We start from the raw sequence: 16,262 nt of genomic DNA, 5'->3' as shown, positions 1-16,262 counted from the left end.
ACACAAAATCCTGCTCTTTTCCAGAAGGGGGCAGTAGTGTAGTATTTGCGACGGCAGCCGCCTATTGTGCAGCCGAAGAAGAAGAATCAGTCGAGCTTTTATCAACTCGAAGTGGCTACGTAAATGTTAGCAAGGTGACACAAATGGTTGTTCTTTCTCTTGGATATTGTTTCCCATTGCTGACTCGACATGGGCAAGAGAGACAATCGAGTGGTGAGTGGTGCCGCATAATTTGATTAAAATTATTTGCATATGTACCGCGTGACATTTAGTAAACAAGATAAAAATAAACGGGCTAGCGCTGCAGTTAGCATTGGTTAGCTTACGTACGTGTCCACTAGGTTTTGTGATGCTAGGCCTGCTGTGTACGGTGGTTAGTTTAGCCGCGCATATACACACTTAGCTTGGAAATGCAACAGTGTAGATTGGTTTCTTTAATCTTTAGGCTTTCAAACAGCTTGATCCAGGCTTGATTGACGCAAAGCTAACGTTATCTTAGTGCATCAGAAGGTAATCCTAAATTTGGGAGTAGTTCAGGTTCTTAGGCGCACTGCCTTGACCGTCGTTGATTGGCAGCAAATACAGCAACTACTTTATTACTGATTACTACTGTAATTTGTGTACTCCAGTCCCTGTTTTAAATGTTGTTTAAATGTTTAAATGCGCTGTGCCTGCTAATGTTAATATTGGTGTTACTTTTGAGCGTTTTCCAAGTGTCTCCCCCTTTAATGTTAGCCAAGGATATTGCTCTCTCAATAGCCTCGGGAGGCTCCAGGTACACACAAATCTTACACAGTAGCAGAGTCCTGCTGTAAACCCCATGCCCAGGCTCTGTTTGCCCTGTTTCACAGCTATTTTAGCGATCCAGCATGTAGTACTGGTGAATTGCAATGCATTATGCCATATTTTAAGTGTCCCTCTATTAGAAGGATGGAAATTAATGCTTTTGTCTGTGTTTCAGGCTTACATTAACCCCATTGCTGCTGCACGAGCCAGGGGGCCGGTACAGGGCTCTGGGCCAACCATTCAGGATTATTTAAGCAGACCTCGACCAACATGGTAAGTAAAGGGCAGATCTGCAGCTTAGTGGTGTAAAGTGGTGTCCTCACTTTATCATCACCACAAGAACATTTTTGGTGTACTATTAAAGAGCCAAAGGAGTCAAGGTGCACATATCTGGCAGCACAATCTTTGTTAAGGGGTTTTAATAAATTCAAAACTCCAAAGCGTATGAACAGTATTAAGTAAATAAAGCTATTAGTGATTCCTAAATAAGAATACTAACCTCACCTTTAACTAGAAGAATCCAGTCTTTCCCAAAAGGTGACAGTTTTGGAATTAAATCCGTTTTTAAAAAATTATTTATTGTGTTTATCAGGGAGGAGCTAAAGGAACAGCTGGAGAAGAAGAAAAAGGGCTCTCGAGCCCTGGCTGACTTTGAGGACAAAATGAATGAGGTACGTTTGCATTATATACAGAGTATTTGAACAGGCATGAGCTGGGCTGTTAATCAACGCAGTTTTCCTCTGGAGTTAGCTTACTTTTAATACTCCATGGCGGCCTTACTTGTCTATAAGTTAAAAAGACAAATGAAATCTTAAAGTTATTTAATTTTTGGGTGGCACAGGGGTGCACTTGTTCAAACATCCTGGTCAGCTGGAGCCTTTCTGTGCCTCCTGGTACTCTGGCTTCCTCCCACAGTCCAAAGATGTGTTTGTTTGGTTAGTTGGTTATTATTAATTGGCTGTTTATGTACAAGTGTGAGAATGTTTGATACAATGGACTCGGAGCTTGGGTGCAGGTGTACCGCATCTTTTACCTTCTTAGGGGAAATCTGTGTTTGCAATGGAAGCATGCCCGTACTGTGAGAGCTTGAGAGCTTTTTAAATTTATTTTTGTGTGTAGAGCATCTGAAGCGTCATCACCGTTTCTCACTGTAGCCACATTGTAATTCATATTAGATGAAAATATTGCACCTTATTGAAACAGTTACCGGATAAACACCACATACTATTTTGGTAACATTGTTTCTTGTTTTTTAAGAGATGGAGGAAAGAACTTGCCAAAAACAGAGAGAAAATGTTAGGCGGAAGTGAAAAGGACAAGGAGGAGAAGAAAGACAAAAAAGAGGTATGATATGAATCCTGTATCAGAGTCATGAAGTATTATTTTTATTTCTCACCTTTACTCACTTTTTGTTTCTCTGTGCTTCATTTGCTTGGCATTTGTGTTTAGAAAAAGAAGAAGGAGAAGAAGAAATCCAGCAGGGTGAGGAGAGACCTCCAGTATTTTGATTGACAGCTGTGCCATGTTACTGATACATACACACAGAGTGCATGTTTTCTAAACTCGTCTCTTATTCAAGCCTGTAAATGCAGTTTGTTTTTTCAAACAATCGAATAACCTCATATCTAATGAACCCTGCTTCCACTGTGTTTTGGTCAAGCATTCTTCATCTTCCTCCTCCTCATCGAGTTATGATTCCTCCAGCAGCTCTTCCTCAGAGTCAGATGACGAGGTAAGGTCCTTTTTTACGATTGATTTTACATCTCATGTAGGGCTGCACGATTTTGCATAAAATGAGAATCACGATTTTTTTTGCTTAGAATTGAGATCACAATTCTCTCATGATTTTCTTTTCCAATATAAATATTTATTGCGCTTATTAACTGCACATCAACTTCGTAACAGTTGAGACTGAACATAAAAACAATAAATGTCTCACATTTTGTTGTTGCCGCAAAATGTTGTACTGCTTGTAATTCCGCCTCCACCGTTGCTCGACACTGCGTGTATAGAGCAGGTAGTGCAACATTTGAAAAATAGTTGCGGGACGGCACTGTGTAGCATTTGTCTAGGGTGTTCATCATTTTCCTAAATCCCTTGTTTTGCTCAGTGTTGATGGGAGCCATATATTTAGCCAGGTGATAAGTGATAGCCTCCGTAATTTCTTTGTCCCTGCGGGAGTTCGACGTGTATAGGGAAGCGCTGTATAAAGTTCCCGTTATTGATGTTTGGGTGGTTGACCGGGATGGATTTTCTCCTGTCACTTTCTTGGCCTTTACAGCTTCATCATCTCTCACATGCTCTCCGTTGTTTTTTCCCTGCCAGCTCGCTTCTGTATCACGTGGTATAAGGCTCCGCCCTTGTCATTTGTTGAGCAGGAAGAGTGAGCGCTTGTTTTCATGCAGATTATGGGTGGCTGTAGCTCAGGCGGCAGAGCAGCCACTAATCAGAAGGTCGGTGGTTCGATCCCAGGCTGCCTCCTGGCTGCATGCCAAATATCCTTGGGCAAGATACTAACCCCGTGTTTGCCTACTGGTGGTGGTCAGAGGGCCCGGTGGCGCCAGTGTCCGGCAGCCTCGCCTCTGTCAGTGCGCCCCAGGGCAGCTGTGGCTACAATGTAGCTTGCCATTGCCAGTGTGTGAATGTGTGTGTGAATGTGTGGATGACTGGATGTAGTGTAAAGCGCTTTGGGGTCCTTAGGGACTGAGTAAAGCGCTATACAAATGCAGGCCATTTACCATTATGTCCCGGATTAAAATGCAGTACAATCGTCGTCTTCTTTTTTTCTTCTTCTTCTTCTTTTTTTTTTTTTAATCGTTGTCATTTGGAAATGAGATCGCACATAAGTATGAATTGAGATCGCGATTTTCTAACGATTAATTGTGCAGCCCTAATCTCATGTGCTTCATTTGAACCTAATCTAGTGTAACACAATACAGCTGCACGGCATGTAGCATTAAACGGGTTTGGACATTTCTGGAGTCTGCTGGATGACAGTTTACTATCAAAACTAACGTGATGCAAGTTTTTTGGCTTGAGCAGTCAACCCGTGTGCCACAAGGCTGTTGACTTCATATGCTGTATGTCTTTTCCCTGCCTTCTCTCACCTTTCTTGTCCAGTTTTAAACTGTCCTGTCTAAAAAGCCCCCAAAAGTTAAAAACAAAAAAAGTAAACTGTACATTATACAGAGATCAGATTTATAAAGACTTTAATGGATCTTAGGATTCCTGCTTTCCTTCACATACAGCAAAACCCTGATTGTAGTTTTTGTTTGCACGTGCAGGATGAAAAGAAGACTGTAAAGAAGAAGCGGAAGAGAAAGAAGTCGTCATCCAGAAGAGCATCGGACAGCTCAGAGGATGAGTCAGATGCTGAAAGCAAGGTTTTTCTTTCTAATGCTGCATGTAGTTGTAGTCGATTCATTGCAGTTTTATAGAAATGGACTGTGGTGGTAATTTTTTGTCCTTTTTTCTTTTTCCAAGAAGAAAAGGAAAAGAATAAAGGAAGAAGGTGACAGAGATAAGGTGATTTGCTTTTATTCCGTTATTCACTTATCTGTCATTTTGATGGCGACGCTTGATTTAAAATGCATTCCTCTGGCTTTTTTCCTCCCGAAACAACTTAAATAAATAAATCTTGTGTCCATCAGGATGAAAAGAGCCGTAGAAGAAAGAAGAAGGCTGAGAGAAGTTATAAAGGCTCATCATCAGAGTCGTCTGCTGACTCCGATGATGATGAGGCAGTAAGTATTATTTCTGTCTCTATCACACATTTCTGCAGTCATTAATTTTTTTTTATTGCTAATGTATCCATCGCCTCACTTAATAAATAGACTTGAAGTAGTTGAGCGTTACTCTCTGTTCATCCTTTGTTCCTCTTTTGCTTCTTTGGTCCTCTCGGCTTTTAAATGTAATAGCTCCTCACTGTAATTGCTCCCCTGATCATTTTTTATTTTTTTTGGTCAGAGCTGAGTCGATCTTATTCTCAGGTCAGATATTTATGGCAGACTGTCTTCACTGCTGTTTGCACACGGACAGATTGTTTGTGCAGACCAAGGCTTTTTATAGCTGACTAAAACTGAACTTAAAATTAGATCTGAAAAAATATTTTGGTAAAATAAAATAAGAAAACTAGATGTCTTAGGGGAAAAATTGAAACTAACACAAATAATCTTGTGAAAATAAAAAGCTAATTGGCAAATACAAACCTGTAATGGCTCTGGTCCAGATGTCACCTGAGTGTCTCAGAGGGCTTCTGTTGTAATCACAAAGGGGTCGGTTACTCATTAGTGATCCTCCTGTTTTGCACATAAAAGAAGCCTCCAACCAAAATACTTGAATAAATCACGTGTTTGTTTCTGTCTGCTGGCTTTTTGAGCACTATTTATTTATTTATTTATTTGAGCATTCACCCTGAGATGCACATGTAGACATCGGATGGAAATACGAACCACTTGGATTTATGTCTTGAATTGTTACCTTTTCATTCTGATAGTTATCTGGACAAAGCCTTAGTTACTTTAATCATTCAAGCAGTCAAACTGAACCATTTTTCATGTTATTCAATGGAGCCTTTTACATTTCAGCCCTGTCAAATAGAGGGCGTTCGCTGGTGTCCCTCTTTAAACCCCGTACTTGGATACAGTAGTGATACAGAACAAAAGTCAAATCAGTTTCATTTTTCCTAAAATGTTTATGCAACCAGATGTTCAAGCTCTCGTGTCTCTTTACTGTAGGGGGAAGTCATCTTTGTGTCAAGTTTCTTTAACCGATTAAATGGTGTTCTTAGCCAAGCCAGCTTCATTTATAAAGCACTTTTAAAAATAGCAACTGCTGAACATAGGAGTAAAACAGCCTTAAGAATTTAAATAAGTAAATAAATATATTCAAATTACAAAACACAAGATGCAATAAATAAAATAAATAAATAAATCATAATCTCAAACTGGGTCACAAGCCCATCTTTAACTAACCAGTGATCTGTACTGCATGTATTGTATTTAATAATTCAGAAGAGAGATAAAGGAGTCATGAAGACTTATGTTTGACAACATCTTTAATCCTGGATTGACCACACAGCTGTTACAGCTGTTGCAAAATTTCCACTATTGTGAAATATTAGGGGAATTATTTTCTTTTCTTTTTTAAATTCTTCGTCACCTTTCAACTTTCTACTCCTGCAGGTTGAAGCCAAGAAGAAAAAGAGAAGCAGCGAGGAAAAGGAGAAATTCACAGTGAGACATTTTACTTCATTTCCTATTTCAAGACAGTCCGCAAACAAGATTTTGTGGGCGGAGCAGTAGATCTTTGTACATCTTTCAAAAGACGAATCAGTTGCTAAAATGCAGAACTTTTTTTTCCCAGGATAAATCCAAGAAGAAGAGGAAAAGGAAGCACAAAAAACATGGCAGAAAAAAGAAAAAGAAGACGGCGTCTCAGTCGGACTCGGACCTCGACTGAAAACATGTCTTCCATTTTTCTGACAGCTCAAAAGTAGAGTCATCTTTGCCTTTGACTACCAAAAACTACTCGCATCCAATTTTTGGGGATTTCCACTTAAACAGGGGAAGCAGCAGGCCTAAATACTCGGCTTCTATGTGTGAAGTGAAAATTAGGAAGAAAGTGCTGGTCCCTCCAAGTGGAAACAAATAGTGCATATCTTTTTTTTTTGTTTGTTTGTTTGTTTTACCACCATTATTTTTCTGCATTATTGGTCTGAAGTTCACTCAAAGACTGAACTGTACTCCCCACACTTCTCTCTCCCCCCCCAATCTCTTTCTGGAGATCTGAGTGTGCCTGGCACTCCCCACCACCTTCAGAATGCTAGCCCTCTAGGAGTTAGCCTCTGTGCTTCATACCTGACATCTTTCATTGCTACACGAGGCTGTTGATGCTAGTGCCTGCGTGATGCATGTAGACGTGATGACCAGATGTCTCGCCAGCTTCATATTGAAGTTGGCCATTGTTGTAAGAAATGAGCTGCACAGTCATACAGTAATACAAGGGATAATTGTTTTCGTTAGATGAGTTGTTACACTGCAGTGTAATTGTACAAACAATGGAGTTCAATAATAAAGTATTGTTTTAACCTTTGCTGCTGTTATGTAGTTACAACACTGAGGCCAGAAAGTGTTGGTTAAGTAATAAAGCTGTTGGTTGCAGGTCTCCAGGTTGCTGGAGCTTCGGCCTCTTCAGACCCTGTTCTTCTCCATTCTGTTTCTGAAACCGGAAAAAGAAACACAAATATGTAAGCCTCACTAAGACTTTAAATGCCTGTTACTGAACCATGAGTCTGACTTTGTGTTTGAATCTGTCATGCCGCGAAATGAATGATGAAAATGAACTGATGAAACCACAGGAGCCGAAAGTGTGACACCATTGTGGAAAGTGTTATGAGCTGCCCTTCATTTTTCCATATTTTGTCTCTAAGGAGCCAGACTCGTATTTTTTCAAGTGGTCTCAAGCAACAGTTCTGCAGGCTTTCTGAAAGTCTTTCACACACTTTCAGCCCAGTGCTTCTACCTGACACTTTTAAAAGCAATTTTTTTTGTTTGTTAAGCCACTTAACTGACCTGTGAATGATTCAAGCATGAAAAACAGCACCTTACAACCTGAGGGATGAACCTATTTGTGTCTACACAGAACCAGTTTTAAATTGTATCTAGGCTTCAGTCTATGAAAAATGGCAAAGATAACTCTAACAGATAAAATTATTTTTTATGCCAACAAAGTGGTTCCACGGCAGATGAACAGCATCTGAAAGTCATATCTTTAAGAAAGAGGGAAAAAGACCTAGGAGGTGCATCAGGCCCTTCAGCTTCAGTGAACAGCAGGTAGATCACCAGAAATGGTCTCAGAGGGACGGTGGCTGGTAAAAGGCCATTCCTAAGGAAAGGAAACAAGGAGAAAAGGCTGGGGAATGTCAAGTTACACAAGAACAGGACAGAAAATCAGTAGCAACAGGTCTTACAAACTTTGAAAATTTAGCTTCAAATTGCCATCTATAAATACAGGAGAGATTTACCACAATGAGTCTCAGTGATCGCTGGAGGCTCTGTCATGGTTGGGGCCATTTTAGCAAGTGGCTGAAATATATTGTCAAAATTGATGGCATTATGAAAACAAAGTTCTTTCAGAGTTTGGACCACCATGCAATACCATCTGGAAATCATCTGATTGGCAACAGCTTCATTTTTTTTTTTATCATGACAATGATCCCAAATGTGCTGCCAGTGCAGTAAAAGCATACCTGGATGGAAAAATGCAGAGTAGAACACGTTTAGCACTGGATTGGCATGCAGTAATTTCCATAAAGTATAAAAGTGGGAACTGAGAATTAATGTGGGGGGGGGGGGATTCGTTTCCTTTGAGCAAAGATGTGCTGGCATTTTGTGGTTTAGGGGATTTCAATAATAAAAAAAATATAAAGCTTTCACCAACTGTGAGTGTAAAGGCCAAATAAAAGTTTGAGAACATTTACCCACTCATCACAGTGGCAGGACTGTGTCTCAGTGAGACTTCACAGGCAGGTCTTGTGATCAAAACAGTGCGAAGTATGAAAGGTTAATGTGTGTTCATAAAGCCTTGTTTAATCTTTATGTTTCCCAGTAAACAATGCACTTCCCTTTAAAAATAGAAGCTTTAACCTTAAAAACTGTTATATGACTGTCACAGGACAGAAGTGCTGTGATGTGAAGTCAAGCTCTCAGCTGCTCCTCAGTGGGCGGGTCTTACCTGCACTATAAAAAGCCATGCAAGTTTCAGTGATAGGGGAAGTGCGAAATATATGACAGGAAACTGTTGAATCTCTTCCCTATCTGAAGGTATGTGACTCAAAGATTTGATTTTAAAATCTTTTATGGGCAATTTATTGGTTTAATATCCTGTTTTTGTAAGTTTAATTTGAGAGCAAGAAGTTTTCGAAGAAGTGCAGGAGTACATATGATCAAAAAGTCTGACTTGTAAGCTGCGAAGAAATATGCACTTTATCTACTTTTTAATATCACCTTGATGTCAGTTGAAAAGAATTAAAGGAAAAAGTCACTGTGATGCTCTTCCCTCCAGATGTCGAGGCTCACTCTGTGGTTGTCAGTCGGGGTGTTTGTTTGGGGATTTGCTTCTTGCTCTATCACGTGTCCTGATGGGAGTACTTGCTCAGACATCTCTACCTGCTGCAAGACTGAGTATGGATATGGCTGCTGTCAGTATCCAAAAGTAAGTCAGCTATATTCACACAAATATAACTTTCCATGAGTGTTGTTGCTTTGTTTTTTTATTTTTAATTATTGTTTTCCTTGTTGTTGGTTTTGGAAGTCAGATTGGAAATAAGTCTTATTCACTCTGCAGGCGGTGTGCTGCGCAGACATGGCCCACTGCTGTCCGTCAGGGTATCGCTGTAACCTGGTGACACAGCTGTGTGAGAAACTGGACCAGCCGTGGCTGACCATTCCCATGGTGAAGAAGGACGCTGCACAGAAACTTACATATCCTTTCCTCTATAAGCCAGCGCTGCCTTCAGTACCTGCCTTTGTCATCCCTATGTCAGAGGACAAACAGAGCATGAATGAGGTAGGACACACTTACAACATTTAAAGGCTGCCTGTCGCTTTAACTCCTCACTTTCTTGAAAAGAAGCGATGTTACACAAAGAATCAAGGAGTTAATAAATAAAGCAATAACACCGGATCACATGAGTTCACCAGTCACATGAATGTGATGACAGCTGTGGGTTTGCTCACTTATATTGCAAGACTGCTGTAATCATTTTATATGTGACAAGAAAAGAAGTGCACATGCATCAGCTGTTTCTCACCACGATGAGAGCATACCTGGACAGTTGCTGATTTTTTTTCTAACTTTGCATCCTTTAACTCTGTGTAGTTTTCCTCGTGGGTTTCAGAAATACTGCTGCTCCTTAGATGGCCAAGTAAAGTAAAAAAAAAAATCCTGGTTTAACTTGATTAATTAAATACAAAAAGAAACCAGTTTTTTTTAGGACTTTTAGATAAAATCACACACACGCTCACATACACACATAGAAAAAGTTCAGTTCCTTGGAGTTGTTAGTCTGCTTGCACACTCTGTTTATCGGTTCCTCTTGTCAGAGGAGGAAAACAGTGGCACAGTCTTGGACGTGGATATTACTTTTATTTTTATTGCTTAAAATGACAAGATTGCAATGGTAAGGTGCAAAGTGCATACAGGACAGAAACAACTGCATCGTGCTGCTGAAGCAACTTTGCAAGCACCTGCAAATATTTGACCCACAGCATGCAGTCAGTTTTCGCAAATGTAATGTCTTTGATATGCTACGATATATAATAAATTTGTATCAATTCCCATCCCTACATACAAAGTGTACTTTGAGTGACAACTCAGATAGACTTTATCCCTCATTTAAGAGAATTGATGAATGGACTAATTTTTGGATAAGAGGAACAGGCTAATAGTTAGCTTGTCCTTCCCGTTTTGCAGATACCAGAACCAGCTCTAACACACGTCGGCTCCCCTGAGGCTCAAGTCATTCGTTGTGATTCCCTACATTACTGCCAGGGGGGGATGTCTTGCTGCCAGGCATCCTCAGGCCAGTGGAACTGCTGTCCCTACCCACTGGTAAGGATTGTGCATAAATCCCAGAAATGCCATCACCTCTTGCTGGAACAAGGTTGGTGTTTTGTTCTAACACAAACACTTTTGACTGATTTCAGGGCCAGTGTTGTGCAGATGGTCTGCACTGCTGTGAGTATGGATACACCTGTGAGGCCTCCTCCTTGAAATGCAGAAATTCTTACTCTTGAGATTTCTCGGGGCTGCACAAATAATGTTGAAACACGATGCTGAATGTTGAAACTGCACCGTAACAGTTTAGATTTATATATATATATATATATTTTAATTTGTAAACTATTTTACTTCAAGATTTGTCAAGATTTTGCTGAAAATTATTAGACACACCTCATCTGAGATAGAAGCCGATCACCTTCACAAGAAGACCGCGAGTGGGTAATTGATGTTATATCCACGTAAGATTACTTTAAGTATCTGTTGGCTGTTTTGTGTTTAAATTGATACTTCTGCGTCACTGGACAGTCACGATTTAACTTCTGTTTTTTTTTCTCACCATTTAACTTCACAAATTAGCTTCACAAGATTTCCTGCAACCATTTATTTCCACTGCGGTCATGTTGAAAATGTCTAATGTCTGGATTCTTTTTAATAAGCTGAAAAGGCTTTTCTGCTGTTTTCAAGTCAAATTGTGGCATTTTTGTATTGAAAGTTTAAAACATGAGAACATTTCCAAATAAAAATGATAGAAATGTGAGTTTTCATGCCGCAAAATGTTGGTGTGTTGTTGTGACTGGTTGCAAGGTCACACTGCCACATAAAGAAGTTAACGACTGGAAGGTGAAAGCTTTTTTAAAAAAAAAAAAAAAAAGTATTTATTTTTGTGTGTTTTATTCTTTTTTTTACTTTGTTTGTCTCCAATACAAATATAACTTGCTGACCAACTGGATATAGCAGGAGACATGCTGAGTTTGCTGCAAATCAAGCACCACAGCTGGGTTTCTGCAGGTGGCAGCAGATTTAGAATTATGGAGAAATCAAGAAGAAGCTGATGGTGCAACACCGTTAGATGAGGAAAGACAGTAACACAATAGTGTCGGAGGAGGAATGGTAAAGTTATGGTAAAAAAAAAAAAAGGGAAGTGAAACAAAGACAGGCTCCATTTTACAGCCAACACTCAAAAACATGTCAAAAGGAAGAAGTGTGGCAATAACCAGTAAAGACTGGGTCTATGTGGAGAGAAAGGTCTTACAAAGTGTAAACTAAGATTTCCAGTGTGCAGTGATTTGTGTGCATTTTTTTTTTGTGAGAGAGTCATAGATTTTTATTATGAGCTTGGATTAAAATATGAAGACATTAAAACAGTGCTTAGCTGTAGACACAGTTTTAATATAAGTTAAACTTAGTTAAGTTAAGTGAAGTAGGGTTGGTTTGGTCTTAAAATAATGACATTTGTGTATATATTGCTTACACAAGATTAATAAAACATTAACACCATAATTGGCTTTCTTTTCCTTCAGAAACACACCAAACAATATTATATTTAAGGTAAATGAGGTAATTTGAATCCCACTTGATTGAAGCCAGGCATGAAAATCCAACCATATGATTTGTATAAAATTGCACAAAAAATAGATGGTCCAAATCCAGTGCACACACGTTTACAAAGCAATTAGAGTTTAGCTTCAGAAATCTGAGGATTTTCTCTTCCAAAAACTTTCTGTACGTGTAAATGTCTCACATTCATCTGGCTGCCTTACAAAACCTTAAATATGTGCGCATGGATCGCCACATCTGGTTTTCAGAATTTCAGACTGCCAGCTTTGCACAGATCCACAAACGTAGGCTGCCTTCATGTCCCAGTGTAAAACTGGGACATCTGAGCTTCCTCCTCCTTTTAATGTGTTTTTTTTTTAAAGTAGGCATTTCGTTTATCTTAAAAAACAGAATGACACCTCTCCAACAGAAAACATAGATTTAACAACTAAAGGCATTACACAGTAGCCTACTAAGGGGATATACGGTTTAAATAAACTGCTACGACTTATTATTCAGGATTACTCATTAGCTAACATTAGTGTTAGCCTGCTATTACCAGAGAATGGTAAGATTAGCATTAACGTCTTATTCCACATTACATGGATTATATCTATATTTAAAATATACAGAGATTAGGCAAGTCAAGTTTATTTATATAGCACAATTCAACAACAAGGTGATTCCAAGTGCTTTACAGAGACATTAAAAAACAAAAACAATAAAAAGCATGATTTAAAATCGATTAAAAAAAACAGTAGGGGAGACCGGGGATAGTTGTAACGTGGGTCAGTTGTAACACTTCCAATTTCTCCAATCAGGGCTAAGTTTCAAATGATGTGACTCATCCTGTACATGCCCAATTCAGTTCTGCTATCACATGTGAAAAATCAGCACATTTTTTCAAACACAGACAATTTAACATGAAAAAATGTAATTTGTATGCCAAAAAGTAAGTTTTTCTACTTTATTTCAATTTCTAATAGCATTATCTGCTTTGCAGTTAAACTCAAATTTAAATTATGTTATTTGTATGTCTATGGGGATATATTCTGCGTAGGTCTTTAGTGCTAATGTTTTAGCCGTTGGCTGTAATGTTAGCTAGTTCATGGCTATAGGAGTCTGGGTTAGTTGTAACAATAATGCAGATGTTACAACTTACCACACTATTACTTTAACTTATATTAAACAAGTTGGGGCAACGACATCAGCAGAGAGAGGTTCACTGGTCGCTTTTGTATATGCGGTTAATGCCATTGGCAACACAATTCCTCCACTGTTTGTGTTCCCACACATACATTATGCAGACCACTGTGTCAGAGATGGACCAGTAGGAAGTACTGGTAGTGGAAATAAATCAGGATGGGTGCAAGAAACAGATTTCCTCATCTTTCTGAAGCACTTTGCAAACCACACCAAGGTAAGCCATGATAAAAAGTAATGGAATTGCGATGCTGGTGAACAACTAAATTTTTTCAGCTTCATTGTTATGTTCAAAATTGGTGCAAGAGTTGTAGGTTATAATGCCCACTGAGCCAATGAGGCCAAACTCAAGGAAGACCAACCAAAATTAATGAAATATTCAGTTGCAGAAAATTCCATAATTTGTCTTTTTTGGGGGGTTGGAATATGTTCAAAAGCTAGATTTCTGCATTCTGTCACACACACACACACACACACACATAGCTACATAAATGGCTCTAAGTGCATTCATGTGTTGAATAAACAAAGATTACATGTTAATGTTTTGTTAGTACCCTTATTTCATTGTGTTACATTTTACCCCAGGATATGTTACAACTAACCCAGACTATCGGGTTAATTGTAACATTTCACTCTTTGTGTTGGAGACCATACCATGCAATGGGTAATTGTGCTGCAGAGAAAATAGCTGCACTATTTAATAGCAGAGACATGTAAATACTTTGCATTACATTTTGAATCCACTACCTTAAAAGAGCTCCAATTTACAGACAGAAATGTCAAAAATGTTACAACTATCCCCGGTCTCCCCTAGATAAATTCAGAACACTAGATAACACTAGTATGATTAGTTGGCATACACTCACTCATACACTCACTCCAGAGGACGACTGAGAGTGATGCACAACCACGGTGATCACTCTATCTGCAGATGTGCACTGACTTTTGAAAGCAAAACAAACAAACAAAAAAAGTGAGGAAGTGAGAGTGATTTTACCTGTTTTAGACATTTGTACGGTTTTTCAAGGAGTAAACTATCTGATTCGTGAAGCTGAACTTGAAAAATTGTGCATAAATAATAACCATTTGTTCTTGTTTGAATGTATCCTTTTTATTTTATTTTATTTTTTAACGTGTGGTCGAATAGCTTGAAGTTCGTGTGTGTTGTCCTCAAAAGTTACACACAAATCACTGTACACATTTGTAAATCTTAGTTTACGCTTGTGGATTGTACGCACCAGTCTCATAACACTTTCGAGGCACGTTTCTCTCTATAGGTCTGTGTGCACTCAGTTACGTGTTGGCAGTAGTTTGCGAGCACCTGAACAGAAACTGTGGATCAGGATTTAATGAAATGCAACAACTTATAACACAAAGAGAAGCCTCATGAAAGGAGAACTGAAGCACGAGTTACTATGTTTTGTGTCGTGGTCGTGAGCAAGGGTTAATATAGTTCGCTAGAACTGGAAGTAACTAAAAGTAGCTAACAAAAACTATATTTTGTGTAGATATATATATGTGTGTGTGTATGTGTGTGTGTGTAGAGAGAGTGTAACATCTTACACTTTGCTAATATGGCCAAATTTTTTAACACATGAAACAATTAAGCATGATAGTATAAATCAATTATTTATTGAGACCCAGACCCAACAGGCATGCAGTTGTTGGTTTCTCACCTTGACAAGCTCAAGCCATTGTTAATAGGACACAGACATTACATCAAATCCAGAGATGCCACAGGTTTCAGTGGAAGTGTAGTAAAAGAGAATTAGGCCTTTTACTATCTACAAGATGTCAGCAGAAAAGTTGTAAACATGTTCCTTTATGACATAGAGCTGTTTAAAATGAAAGGAGAGAGATCACCTTACCCTGGGGCAGTGGTTCGCAAACTTCTTTTACCAGGCCCCCCTTTGTTTTACAAGAAACATGTTAGCGCGCACCCCCCCCCCCCCCCCCCCCCCCGCACAAACACATCCTCCAACCACGCACACCCATATTTTTGTTTTCAAACTCCATTGCAGTTTATTTCACACCTCAAACATTTAGTAAACAATTAAGCAAATACAAGTAAACAGCAATAAATTACAGGTAGTAATAAAATAAACTACTAACTCTTTTACGCTATAAGTCCACACCTACACGGGTATTTTTGAAAACACAGCTGTTTCTATGCGTTTGGGCCTTTTGTCCACACGTAAACGACGTTTCAAATCACCGAAAACGGAGATGTCTTAAAACTCAGTTTTTGCGTTTATGTGTGGACGAGGACTACAGAGTTCATCACGCAACGTCAAAGGTATGTGCCTTTTTTCACGTCACGCTGTGCGCCACGTTATTGTTTACATGAGATGAATTGCAGAATGGCAGATAGAGACAAAATACTGTTACTGTTAATCTTAGTGTCTCAGTTTTTACACGCTTACACACACGCAGTTACTGTCCCTCCATTTACAAAGGCAGAGGCGTCACGGTGTAATTATTTTACATGTAGTTGTTTTTTTCCTGTGTAATAATATTCAACATTGCTATCAATACAATCAAAAAATGCCTCTCTGTGCAAAATGGGTTCAAAAACATAAACAGTGGTGGGATACTGTTTGTCCGTGATTTGGACAGGGGAACACATCCTAGCAGGATGTTATTTGTATCCCACAGTAACTTTACTGTATAAAGAGCTAACATCTCCAAAATGTCAGGAGTATTTAGTCATTATAAGAAGTGTTTGTGAACTAAAAATCAAGACTGTTTGTCTGTGATTTGGAGAGCCCAGCGCGTGCTCACGGCACAGGGGAAAGTAACCTGTTGGGTCTGGGCTTAGCCAAAGGGAAGATATGCTTCACCATATTTTCTAGGCGTTGGCTTGGAAGGAAGTTGGTTTGGAAACATATCTGGCGATGCTGCATCTTCTGCTTTGCGTTTGTGTGGGCATCCCGTCAAAAAACCTGTCCATTATGCCAGCAGTGCCCAAGCATTCTTTTTTTTTCTTTTATCACCATGCTAAGCAAGCTTGATATAGAGCATAATCGTATTTTTGACCCATGGAACTTTAAAATCATCAATTTTGATCATTATTTCATTTTTTTTATGTTTAAACTTTGATTTTGTCGAATGTCTGATGTTGTTTCCAACCTTTGTGTGGCTTGACTGCACTGAGTAATGCTGAAGAGACTTTA

General features: G+C 39.1%; 2 protein-coding genes across 3 annotated transcripts; both read left to right on the top strand.

The window, feature by feature from the left end:
- Nucleotides 1-79: 79 nt before the first annotated feature.
- Nucleotides 80-7,134, top strand: fam133b (family with sequence similarity 133 member B). Of its 2 annotated transcripts, none has more exons than XM_006787682.3 (11): nucleotides 80-213; nucleotides 962-1,059; nucleotides 1,379-1,457; nucleotides 2,044-2,130; nucleotides 2,236-2,268; nucleotides 2,447-2,518; nucleotides 4,071-4,169; nucleotides 4,273-4,311; nucleotides 4,437-4,529; nucleotides 5,970-6,020; nucleotides 6,151-7,134. In XM_006787682.3, the coding sequence occupies exons 1-11, from the start codon at nucleotides 190-192 to the stop codon at nucleotides 6,244-6,246; spliced, it is 771 nt and encodes a 256-aa protein (XP_006787745.3). In that variant the 5' UTR covers nucleotides 80-189; the 3' UTR covers nucleotides 6,247-7,134. The 2 variants fall into 2 exon arrangements, with proteins under 2 accessions (XP_006787745.3, XP_006787744.2); XM_006787681.3 differs by having other exon boundaries at nucleotides 4,270-4,311.
- Nucleotides 7,135-8,555: 1,421 nt separating this feature from the next.
- LOC102783006 (progranulin-like) lies at nucleotides 8,556-11,770 on the top strand. The gene is made up of 5 exons (XM_006787683.3): nucleotides 8,556-8,609; nucleotides 8,851-9,000; nucleotides 9,133-9,354; nucleotides 10,261-10,398; nucleotides 10,494-11,770. Exons 2-5 carry the CDS (start codon nucleotides 8,851-8,853, stop codon nucleotides 10,581-10,583), a joined length of 600 nt encoding a protein of 199 aa, XP_006787746.3. The 5' UTR covers nucleotides 8,556-8,609; the 3' UTR covers nucleotides 10,584-11,770.
- The last annotated feature ends 4,492 nt before the right edge of the window (nucleotides 11,771-16,262 follow it).

This window comes from Neolamprologus brichardi, chromosome 22 (genome assembly GCF_056152115.1).
Source record: "Neolamprologus brichardi isolate AB-2024 chromosome 22, ASM5615211v1, whole genome shotgun sequence".
Taxonomy (NCBI): domain Eukaryota; kingdom Metazoa; phylum Chordata; class Actinopteri; order Cichliformes; family Cichlidae; genus Neolamprologus; species Neolamprologus brichardi.
The sequence above is the reverse complement of the archived record's forward strand: the minus strand, read 5'-3'. Positions and strand labels throughout refer to the sequence as shown.